This window comes from Amblyomma americanum, chromosome 1 (genome assembly GCF_052857255.1).
Source record: "Amblyomma americanum isolate KBUSLIRL-KWMA chromosome 1, ASM5285725v1, whole genome shotgun sequence".
Classification (NCBI taxonomy): Eukaryota; Metazoa; Arthropoda; class Arachnida; order Ixodida; family Ixodidae; genus Amblyomma; species Amblyomma americanum.
The window spans coordinates 252526554-252538578 of NC_135497.1; the positions used below are offsets into that span (position 1 = coordinate 252526554).

A 12025-nucleotide genomic window follows, 5' to 3' on the forward strand; every position below is an offset into this window, starting at 1 on the left:
AATAATAATAATAATAATAATAATAATAATAATAATAATAATAATAATAATAATAATAATAATAATAATAATAGGAAAATACATTAAGGTTACCATGGTCCAGTGTCGAAGCTTAATTAAAAAAAGGAAGGCTGATTAATTTGCAAGCGACTCCGTTTTCGGCGTCTTTGGAGTAATTTTCCCATTTCGTAAATAAATAAAATGAGCCTCATTGCTCTGGGAGTGTGAAACGCGCTATTTCGATTTCTCATGATCACGCGTACAGTTAGCGGGCAGTTATGCTGAAATATCCCTCGCTTCCAGTTCAGCAGATTCTTCACTTTGGCCGAGGTCTTCCAGGCGTGAAATGAATTCAACGAGGAAACCCCGAGCTTTCGAATACGTTAAAACTGCACTCCTTCGCTCTTGGGTGGCACGACTATTGCTTCGGTTAGCTGGCTTTGTTTTGCTTTTCAGCCCTTACCGGAGATTCAACAGCCGCGCACGCCATTACTGCAGAGCGCTTTCATTTTGACGTGTTTCATTTCTGGTGCACAACCCCCGCCCCACTCTTACACTCAAGCAAAAAAAGAAAAGCGAGGCTTAAAGGTGACCTTGCTTCTTGTAGTCCCTTCAACTTCATCGATTTCTTCGCAATTTGTTCCGTCTAGGGTGACTCGGGAATCGACCTTGTCTCAAACGTGAAGGTAAGGCTTCATTCTTTCATTCATTAAGTGCTAATCGAGCTCTCTTTTCTATTGTTATTCTTTTTAGTATCTTGCTCGATCGCAGCTGATTGCTCTCGCAGGGCAGAGGGATTGGGGTTGTGTCTTTCTTGTTGCCTTTTCTTGCCGTCAAGGCAGCCGCCTTGTACTGAAATGTATGCTTCCGTGTTCAGATGCCGGCTCCGTGACTGCGGCAGTCGAGTTCGGTCGTTTGGACTTTGTGCGAACCCGCTTCCTTTCAAATCTTAGCTGATTAATTACTTATTCTGAGTGCTCCGAACCAGCTGGGCACAGCCGCGGGAGGCGTGCGCGCACTAGACGCGGCAGCCGCAGCCCGTAGCGTCGGCATCTGAACGCGCGCTCTGGGGGCGCTGTTGTCGGGCCGCCTTGGCTGCGTGTGGCGGCCTTCTGACGCCACGTCCCACTGCTGTTTCAGGGGGTAAAGCGTTCAGTCAAGATGCCCCACGGGGGCATCGCTGACGCCACCGATTTTAAGGTTAGTCCGCGCCCTGCGCGCGCGTGTTCCCTGACCCAGTGCACTGTGCCTTGCTCACTTGACCCCTGCTCGAGACGGAGACTAACTCAAATGGCCTCTCGGCTCCTGGATCCTTGCAACTTCGACCGTCTGTCTGTCCGCCCCGTTCACAGCCCTTGTTTTTTCTCTGCCTCCCTGTTCTCACTCCTGCTTCCCGCTCCTTGATTCTCACGCCCTGCCTTTGGGAGAACGGAGGACGCGGGCTGCACTCACGCATGACTTGCACGTTTCTCGAACGACGCATGCGTCTCTTCTCGCCACTCGCGAGGAGCGTCGGGCAGGCGTTGGTGCATTTCCTTCAGCCACGTCCCTGCGCGCAGCCGTAGCAGCACAAGCAGTCGGAGCATGCACTGCGTCGGCCAAGGGGTGCCTTGCTGACGACTCTACCTTTGAGCACTTCTTTTTTAGTAGATAGAAACCCTCCACCAGCGCGATCGCCTCATCCAGGCGGCGCGCTTTTGCCAAGCACCGTTGCTCACGACTGCCGGGCCGCACTTCGCAGCGGCCGCCTGTCTTTGCGAGCCGCGTGCTCCCTATTTCTTTCTCCATAAGCCTGCCGAAAATTCCTAGATAGCAGTAACGACACTGGGCGGTAGGCTTGTCAGTTAAATTTGATTAGTGCTGAAAGTGAATGTCCGCAGTGACTTATGCTGCTCAACATCACCCGCTGATCCATCGTATGACTTGTCTATAAACGCACTTACATACACTCTGGTGGCGTCTGGGCCCCACATTTAGTTACTATGGGCTAGTAGAATGATTAACTTTGCGCAGATTAACTGCAGAAGAGCTGGAATCAGCCGTGTAAGAAAGTTTTTAACTTGGTCTCAAAGTTACCCGGCTTGCATATCGTTCCCTTAACGAATGTGATCCTCACAGCGGTGTTAAACAGAGGCAGATTCGTCCCCTAAGGATTTGATAACCAAAACGCCGCGAGGGGCGGAATTGCACGAGCAAAACCATCACACAAGACTGACGCTTCTGCTTGCGTTCTTGCTCTTTCCAGGCGCTCTTTTACGAGACAACTTCAGCGTGACAGTCGATTGAACATGAGTGGGAAAGAACAGGAACCTTTTTATGCTCCTGCCTTCGATTAAGAGGCGCGTAACGCGAGCTTGTTTGCTGACAAGTGTTTTCTCGGCCGTCGTATGCTTCTCACGACGCTTATGACGCTTTTAAAGAAACAAGGCGCAATTTCATGCAAAGCCTAATTTGATAAGGCAGCGCTTTCTGGATGTTTGCATTATCAAAACTGCTCTTTCGTTTTTAGTTTTAAAAAGGGACACAAAATAGCAACCCAACGTAACACACGTACCCCTTCGACACGAGCCGCTCGAAACATTGCACTCATGTAAATCTGTGTACATTACGTCCGCTTGCTTCTTCGTGTTCTTTCGATACAGCGAAATGGAAAGCGCCGTTTTTGGATATGCAGTGCCAAATTGCCCCTATCCTCGCCGAGATGCCTGCAAAATATCGAATAGATAGTCGTCACGCTGGAAAAGTCTAGTAATGTTCTCCCTTTCCGGCGCCGGCCTTGCCCGTTTGCGGTTAATTGCATCCGCAGAGCGCGTGCACCCTAATTGCCATCGGTCTGGAACTTTTTGTTAATGTTATTGCTTTGTACAAAGTAAAAGGTAATGCGAGTCTCGCAGGTAATCACGGCTATTAGCCTTGGGCGGGCGTTAAATCGCTTCGTTTTTCTATTTTTTGTGTACCTTCCAGAGTTCTGAGCTAATTAATAACCTTAGTCGCTAAAGACAAGCCCAAGGAAAAGAAAGGCACAGCAGTCAAATATCTGCAGGCAAATGACGTGCTTTTTTACTGCGGACCAACATACTTCCGCCTCAAAGGGGCACAAAAGAAATGGTAGCTTTTGGGCGCGCTCTATTCCTGTTGCTTTAAGCAACGAGGCGGAGCGATTTCGCATAAGCAATTCGCACTCATTGAACGCTTCAATGCATTGAGAATTTCGAAAACTTCCGGATTACGGCACCCGCACACACGCAAGTATAACCAGCATGTAGAAGTGGGGTCGGCACTCCCTGCAGATGCATCCCCGCAGCGTCTTGCCTCGGGTAACTTTGCTACCACTACCCACTGAAACTGTCGTGCTGCAGTGCTGTATACGCTCTGGACGGAGAAGTTTCAAGGACGGGATGACGAGAAGCCAAGGGCCGAATCGTACAGCACAAGCTTCCCACTTCTCACGCTCCCTAACCGCGGGAACACGCAGGCATGCCGCATTAACGCTACTGGCAGAATCGCGGAATGTGTGGAATTTGTTATTCGCTCGCGTAAACCCAGTGTTTCCACCATCGCACTCAGTGGGGAATAAAGCTATCGACTAACACCCAACCCTGCTCTCTATCTGCCTTGTGTCGTATGCAGGAGGCGCGAGGCTTGTGCGGAGCGCTCAAACGGTGGACTGCGAAAAAGTATACCCACAACTGACCGTAACTGTTCCCTCTCACGCGCGTAGACGAGAAAGCCACACGGGCGCAAGCCCCGTATCCTGAAGCCAGAGGCTGGGTCCTGATTTTCTAAAGATCATTCTCCCGATCCATTCTTTTAACGCGAAAGCGTTAAGAAGCTCGTGTCGCAGAAAAGCCGGTGTCGTCGGCGTTGGCGTCTTTGGGCGTGAGTGAAAAATTGTGCATCTCGGTGGACACTTGAACCGCGCCGTAAGGGAAGGGATTTTAACGCGACAGCGTTAAGGATTGATAGATTGATTGATGGATTGATTGATCATTGACTGATCGATTGATTGATTCAATGATTGATCGATCGATTTTTCCCTCCCTTACGGCGCGATCCGGGTGTCCAGCGAGAAATGTGAGACAGGCGTCATTCCCTTTCCTTAAAAGCAATTCTTCATTTCATTTTCCTTCCCTTACGGCCAGGTTCCGGTGTCCGCCGAGATGTGTGAGACAGGCGTCCTTTCCTTAAATTGTCCAACGGGCCACGCGTCGTGCCGAACGGGCGATGGCGTTCCGTGTACTCCTCGGCAACGCTGCGACACGCTGTCGCTTCTCACTCTTAAAGACGAAGCTTAAGCGTCCTTCAATTTTTTTTCCTCTCTGTTATTGGTGAGTCCTGCCTCTCACACCATGCAGAGGTGGCGAAAAGCATTGCCCGCTGGCTGACGTCGCACACTGCGTCTGCCAATGATTAACGTGCGAGAGAATGAGTGGAGAAGTTAAGCGTTCCAAAACACGGCCCCTGTGTGTCAGAGTTTTGCTTTCTTCGCTTCGCTGCCCACCGATTGAGGGCTCTAGATAAGCCTGGAGCCTACTGTGCGTCGTTTTCTTCATGCCCAGGCAGAATGCTCATTCACATCTCTGACAACTATCTTACTTAGCAAAGGCATGTCTGCAGGAAATAAGTTAGTTAGCGGGCAGGTGTTCATTTGGAGCCCCCACACAGCCATTCGCACTGCGACTCCCTCGTGGCATTCCACCAGAGTCAGCCAGGCATTACACCTCTCGTCGTCGCCTCCTGCCCGGAAGTGCGCGAGTGAGGCGTTAACTTCGATGCTGTTACCACAGCAAAACTTGCGTGGTTGCTATAACAAAGAGGTCCTTCTCTAATTGACCCACCTCTTCAACATCGAAATAGTAAAGCACGTTTACTATCCACACCTAAGTCTCCCCGGGATAAGACAAAAGTGGTGGCATTCTCAAGGGAATCTTTAAACCTTGGAAGTGTTGAGGAGGAGCTTTGTGGTAACTGGGACCGTAAAATGAAAGGAGCCAATGACAACGCGCTTCACAACGTCATAACAAAATGATTTTAGAAAGGAAATATTAGCTTTCTCTACATGGCAGGGTAAGAACAGCTAAGAATATTGTACGCGGCGCTCATTGTTGTGTCTGCTCTTTTCTTTTAGGAGCTAGCAAATATTGGAGTGACATTCTCGCCAGGCGACGTGTTCATGATGAAGGTACGTATAATGCCAAACTAATCTCAGCGGTTACTCATCTGCCGTTTAAGCTAAGCAAACCATTTTGTTCATTCTTTTTATTGTTCCTGTGATCACAAAGCGCATTATAGCCACTTTTTATTTTAAATATGAAGTGTTCAATGTCTATAACAGCAATGACATTCGCATGGTGCCACAGTGACGGGTTCAGCGGGATTGGTTCTAATACCATTCGCGGTTCAGTGACTTCGCCGTAACATATTCGTTCATGAAATGCCGCATATTTAGTTCGTTTGAAACGGCTCTCTGTCAAGTAACGAATAATTTAACCTCAACTTTCTGTGGCACAAAGTAGTTGTATAACGCTTTTTATACGTCTGGTGCCATTTCAGCGCTGCTTTGAAACGGCACTGTGTGCAATGTGCTGACTCTTCGGACTTGCTGTACAGAAACAACAGTGAGAGAAAAATAATATTAATATCATCGTGGAACAACGCTGTCAACATTTGGCGCATTCGAACAGGGTACATTTTTTAGGCGAAGCTGTCAAGTACTCTAGGGCACTACCACTGTTATGGCGTGTAATGGTATTAAGTCTGGACATCTGTACATAGCTCAGGTAAGTAGCATGAGTGAACTGCATCGTGTAATTAATGACACTAATTGTGTCGTATCCGTGACAAAGCCACGCGTATTTACAGCGTCAGTGCCGGGGATGAAGGCAGTGCTGTGTCGCGTAGCGAATTTAAGCAATTTGTGTGCGAGTGGTCGCTTTGACATATACGAGGTATACGTGTTCCATTATGCACTGTGCTGAGAGTGCAGAGATGATCACGGTTTCTTTTTTTTCTGCCACAGGTGTGTGAGTAACTGCTTGCCTTGTAACCTTTACGTGACAGTCTTTTGGGCGTTTCTTACTCGGTGCAAGCGGCGAAACTTATTTGGTTATTATATGTCACTGCCCTGCTTTTGGTGCCTCTGCTCTTTGATACGCTTTCTGGAACGAGGGGCTGTGGAAACGGCGGAGAACGTAACCGCGCGAGAAACCCCGTGACGGCCGGTTGAAATGTTTGATCCGAATTAAAATAGTAATAGCAGTCCCCCGAAGGCGTCAGACTGAGATCACTTTTGAAGCAAATGCTTGGTTCCTTTCTCTATACCAGTTTGAGCGAACATTAGGCTGTTTTGAATAAGCATATGAGCAGTCTTTAACTGTGTTTTCGTGGCTATAAGAAGGCGCTTGTCATAGTGATGTGGTGCCATATTAGTAAGTAGAGCTCAGAAAGAGGAAATGTTATATCCCCTTGATAACATATTACGCATCTTATGCCTGCTGCATGGCTGTTTTTCATCTTCCCTAACAAAAACCATGTGCTTGTTTTCCTCGTGCTGCACGGCAGCTCGTGATGCTTCTTCTATTCGCATCGGCTTTCACGTGCGTTCAGTGGCTGGGCAATGAAATAAGACCGCGAGAGCTGTGCCAGACGCCCCTGGTTCAGGCTCTATACAGCCGCCAATCTGGTTTCGCTGTACTTGCTATACGACGGCCAATCTGCCTGGCCAAGCACGGTTGAAGCCGGTGCGGGCTGCCGCGGCGTCTCTCATTTCGTCCTAACGAGTCGTGTCGCAGCCGAAATTCGCTCGATTCGGGGTCACCGCCCGACGTTTCCTAGGGCTCACTGCTCCGCTGTCGCGAAGGGGGCGAAAAACAAATGTCACTGGGGAGGCGACTCAGCCCGGCGCCACCCGCGCGGCAATTCCTCGCCCTCCTCTACTTAGCCCCGTTTCCTGGCGGCAAGAGCCGGTGCGTCGCGCGCTGCATGTCGATGATTCGCCTGGACGCGGATGGGCATCATCATCTGCGGGGAGCTTATCGCGCGCCTGCGGAACTGCGCCCGACCCCGCGGAAGCGGCGCGAGTGCGTCGGCACGGGGGACCCTTGCCAGCATTCCGCGCACGTCCTTCAAAATCCGGGCCTCACCCCCCGAAAAGTTACTGGCGCCGTTAAGCTATTAACGTGGGCGGGATTGATGGAAGGGGGCACACGGCTGCAGTGGATTCTCGAGAGATTGCGTGCTAGGGAGTCCTCCATTGGCGACGCGCTGTCTTATTTGCTCGCAGATGGGCGGGATTTGGCTACCGTCGTCGGGCTGTCAGGCAACAACTTTCTGGGGCGCTGTGCACGGTGACTAATACCGTGTGTCGTCTAGCGACACATGTCGACAGCGTCTAGAAAGACGCCTAGCGCAGACACCGTAGCTTACGGTGCAATGTAAATGTGAAGAGGTACTTTAAACACAAAGCTATTAACATCATAGTCCATTGTAGAGAGGTGTTGGTCACATGGTTCTTAATAGCCACAAAGTGAACAAGGGAGGGAGAACTTCAGGGTGCTTGCCCTGCGTGGGTGAGTGTGGGCCCAGACAAGTCCTCTCGTTGAAACTTTTGCAAGCATTTTGAGGTGCTGCCTCTCTTTTTCACTTTGTGATTATTAGCATTATAGGTAGATCTTAGTTTCTTCATTGTGTTGCAAGACAGGCGGGAGCATGAGGCTGCAACAACAACAAAAAAAACTGAAAATGTGTTCTGGACCAACGTGCTTTAGATGCAAGACTTGGAACGCAGGTGTCAACACTGCTATGCCGAATCGACCCCTTCGCTAGTATAGGAAGGTGAGCTGCAGAAAAGCTCAGCAGATGGAACGCAAGAGGCGGTCACACTCGATCGGCGTGAGTGCCTCTGAAAAGTGTAAATATTGATGAAAACATGCCTAATGCGTCCACTTGTAAGAACTGCACTCTGCGAGTCAGCGTACTGCACCGTTGAGCGCGCGGCTTTTTGCTGCCACTATAGCGCGTACCTGTGAGGCGCAGAAAGAGCGGCGTGCGATTTCTTTACGATAGTATAATCAACTAGTCAAGTTGAGAGATTGATTTCTGAGTCGGCATTCTGCTCACGAGCTAAACTTGAAGGTGTAGGTTCTTCAGACTGTAGCTTCGTAATTGTTTTAGCCCTTCGCAGCAGCAGCTGCACTCTCCTTTAATGCGCACCACTGAGAGCCAAGGAACATGTGGTGCCATCTGGAGCTTCATATAGAGGAGAGAATCTATGTGGTCCAACTTCTTCCGAGGCCGCCTCCTATACTCACGCAATGCTGTACGTGGCTGCTCTGTACACTCAGCGCGCGAAGAGTTCACTTGTGCCGGTTCTGCCAGTGTCACATACCACCAAACCGTCGCAGGGAGGAGGCCCTGGAGCACTCGCGCTATGCACGGGGTCGCGTGGTCCTCAGTGGGCGCGTGTAGGCTCAACTGTCCGGTCAACACACGGTTCCGCTGTTAGGCCGTAGTATGCTGCGTTTTTTTTCCTTCTTCCACCAATACCATGAGTGTCCCCACCGACGAGAGACCTTGATGCCGCCTCATATGACCCTCCTTGGTAAACTCCTTCAAGTTCCGTGATGCACAGAGCCGCGTTTCCGCCCCTCGTGGCGGGTACTCGGTGTCGTTCGATGAACCGCAACTGTTTCACCGATGCAGGGATCGCAAGGGGAGGCTGGTCCCCCGGGCCCCCCCGGACCACCTGGGCCGCCAGGACTGCCGGGATTCGACGGTGGCACGGGACCCCCTGGACCTATTGTGCGCACCTTTCTTGGGTGTTTTTCTTAGCAGAGAGAGAGTGTGTTTTTTTTTATTCTCGGCCACGCTGGGCAGAGAACTTGCTGCTGGGGTATCTGGTTCTTGCTAACTCTTGGCTTAAAGGCGGAAAAAACAGGGCGGCGCATCGTCCTGTCGTCTTCCTTTGTGTTTCATCCTGCTTTTGGCGCCTATAAACCAAGAATGGATATTCACTGCTTGAACATTACACTGCACCGATCGGGCTGTTTATATTTTCTGTGTAATCCATTTTCACTAATGCAAAATGTTTATTGAGCATTAGAATGCATACAATAGACTAACAGTACCATGAGGCGCTTTCTTCGTAATTCACAAATGCAGCCGCGGGAATTTTTGTTTAATGTTGCTCAGGGCAGAGAAGGTCACGCTTCTGTGTCAACTTGTTAATTGGTTGACTTCTCTTCGACTGCGACACAGAGTTACAATTGTTCAAAAGTGAAGTCTACTGCCTAGCGGCACGAATGCTTTCTGTTTTTTTTTTCTCGGAAGCTTCACCATAAAAGTGTGGTGGCAAAGAAAAAAAAATGATGGTCTCTCTCTCTCTCTCTCTCTCTCTCTCTCTCTCTCTCTCTCTCTCTCTCTATATATATATATATATATATATATATATATATATATATATATATATATATATATATATATATATATATAAACCCTTCAGAGCGGCGCTTGGGCATCATCGAGTGTTATGTCCGCAACGCGATCAGTGCTCGAGAGCCTCTTCCTCTACTAAGCAAGAACATTTTTAGAACTAATTTGTGAGAGCAATTCTGAGCCGGGCTTTTTCGCGGAACGGGCCAAGAGCCGTTCCTGTCCATGTCCTACGACTCCGTTATTGAAGAGGGCGATGGTACTGGTCCAGACGGTGTGGCCCACTAAAGACCATCATGAAAACATGGTACCAACGCCCCCAACGAAAGCAAGACAAAGCACAAGCAACAAAAGCTGTTGTGTCTGTTGTGTCTATTCGCTACGTGCGTTTCGCGCTACTCAAGATAATCTGCCGAGGTGATCAAAATCATTCAACTCTGCATCCGGCAGGTAGCGTTCGAATTACTGTGAACCGAAAACCCATCGTTTTTTTTTCTTTTTCATAGAAGCAGCCCCGACTCGCGGATCGGTTTTGCCAGGGGTATAAAACTCTTGGAAAAGTTTTGTCATCCGGCATGTCGATACCAAACCAATGCCATATCGCGCAGAATCTCTGAGTTGGCATGAAAAGTGGCCTGTTATTACACTTTTAGAGTCGCAACAGTCGACAGGTGTGCCAGTGTCAGTTTCAGAACCTGTGGAAAGGTTTCGCCCTGTGACGTGCAGCTTTAATTTTTCCAGGGTCCTCCGGGTGAAGTTGGTCCCAGCGGTCCGCCCGGCCTCGTGGTACGTTTCGCAGAAAGAACTCGGTTGTCTCTGAGAAATACCCATGTATAAACGTACTCTGGAGAGCGCTGTGAGCCACATTTTCAATGCTTTCCCTTGCTGTCTCTACTTGAGCTCAGGGAAGATAGCCTGAGCAAACAGCTCCTGGCCGCCCTCCCTACTTGTTACTGCTTATACATCAACTTCATATTCCAAAGTGTAGTTTTAAAGTGCAGTTTGCAGCTTGCCTATTTCAAACTGCAGGCTTAACTGCTAAGAAGACGAGCATCACAAGGTGTGACTGATTTAGCCAGTGTTGAATAACCATTTAATTACCGCTTTTGGGTGTAACGGTGTTGCCGCGTTCAGTGCAATAATTACGCGAGCGTAACTCTGTTTTTAATTTTATTGTAACAAGCGCGAGCTTCGAAGCGGCGAAACTCAGTATACATCCTTCGAGGAGGAAGAGTGATTCGCCCAGCGACGAAAGCTCTGGTACCGTTAGTGGCAGGCATGGAGCGAGCGAAGCCTGCACATTTCGCACCTTGCTCGCGAAAGTGACCTGAAATGGCGCAGTAACTCCACTTCTGTAGAAGTTAGGTTGACCACTTTCATGTAGTTTCTACTGCAATTCGCAGAAACCCATCTGGCTGCAACGCTCCTGTGTCTGGTTTCGGTTCCTTTTTTTTTCACTGCGAAACCGCCACCGTCGACCCACCCCTCCATCCCCGCCCTTCCACACCCTCCAACCCACCAGAAGTGCCATCCGCAACCCACCCACCGAAATCTACCCTCCACAAGACCACCGCCCACTGGAGGTCCACTCCACATCGGAAGGAAAAAGCGACTGCGAAATCGATTTCAAAGACGCAGTGAGAAAGACAGTTGCCCTCCAGAACCACCACTCATCACCCTCCTCCCCACCACCCTAGCTAGGGGACTGCCCATCCAGCACCCTCATCCTAACCATCGACCCACCCTCGACCCAACTCCGCCCATCTTCAGCCCAGAAAAATTCTGTCGTGTGTGTTAAGCGTCGGCTTGGAGGAAAAGCATCAAATGACTCATCATCAAGGATAAATTCAACTGCTTTTGAAAAATTGTTGCATCAGATGTCTGACCGCCCCGTATATTTTTTTTTAACTCGGCCTTTCCAATGCAACGTTCTCCTTTTGTGCAATCGGGCGTCCAGCGCAAGGTACAAAAATTGCCATTACATGGAGAATTTTAACCTTTCAGGGACCTGTCGGGAAAGACGGACTTCCGGGACCCAAGGTGAGTTCTTAATGCGGCGCATTTCGCAAGGGCACAAATCGGTGCCACGCCGGACAGCGCGCGCCCCATGTGCACGCTGGCATCTCATCTCTGCCCAGGGCGAAAAAGGTGACAAGGGCGAGCGCGGCCTTACGACGACGCTGGACGGAAACACGTTCCCGACGGGATTCATCGAAGGCCCCGCCGGACCGCCAGGACCGCCGGGCCCCGCCGGACCGCCAGGCAGGAAGGTGGGCACATTGCACTCCGCTCGGAGTAGTCGGCATTGCGGACGCCTGAAGGCACCGCCTGAGGCACCTCAGGTGCAGCACGGAAAAGGGACGAAGTTCGGAGAGCGACAGAGAGAGGCGCAGCCGTGTGTCCACAGCACGCAGAACTCTTGTTGAAGCGTTAAACTCGGCAATGCGCGTCGAAAGAAACGCAGTACACGCGTTCGTGTTGAAAAAAAAAAGAGCAAAAACTATAATTTCGGCGCCGGCCGCTTCCATCCTGTGAGGTTACTCATGAGTGAGGTGATTCAGTGAAATTCGCAGCATTTGCAGCGAAATGTTCTTAG

The 12025-nt window shown here is 49.9% G+C and overlaps 1 protein-coding gene across 1 annotated transcript in view; it reads left to right on the forward strand.

Annotated features, from left to right (window-relative positions):
- Positions 1–12025, forward strand: part of LOC144116766 (uncharacterized) — a 121609-nt gene that overhangs the window by 27429 nt on the left and 82155 nt on the right. The window contains exons 6-12 of the mRNA XM_077651218.1: positions 651–686; positions 1141–1200; positions 5129–5182; positions 8701–8799; positions 10171–10215; positions 11434–11469; positions 11568–11699. Coding sequence (XP_077507344.1) covers positions 651–686; positions 1141–1200; positions 5129–5182; positions 8701–8799; positions 10171–10215; positions 11434–11469; positions 11568–11699 — 462 coding nt within the window. The remainder of the gene's footprint in view (positions 1–650; positions 687–1140; positions 1201–5128; positions 5183–8700; positions 8800–10170; positions 10216–11433; positions 11470–11567; positions 11700–12025) is intronic.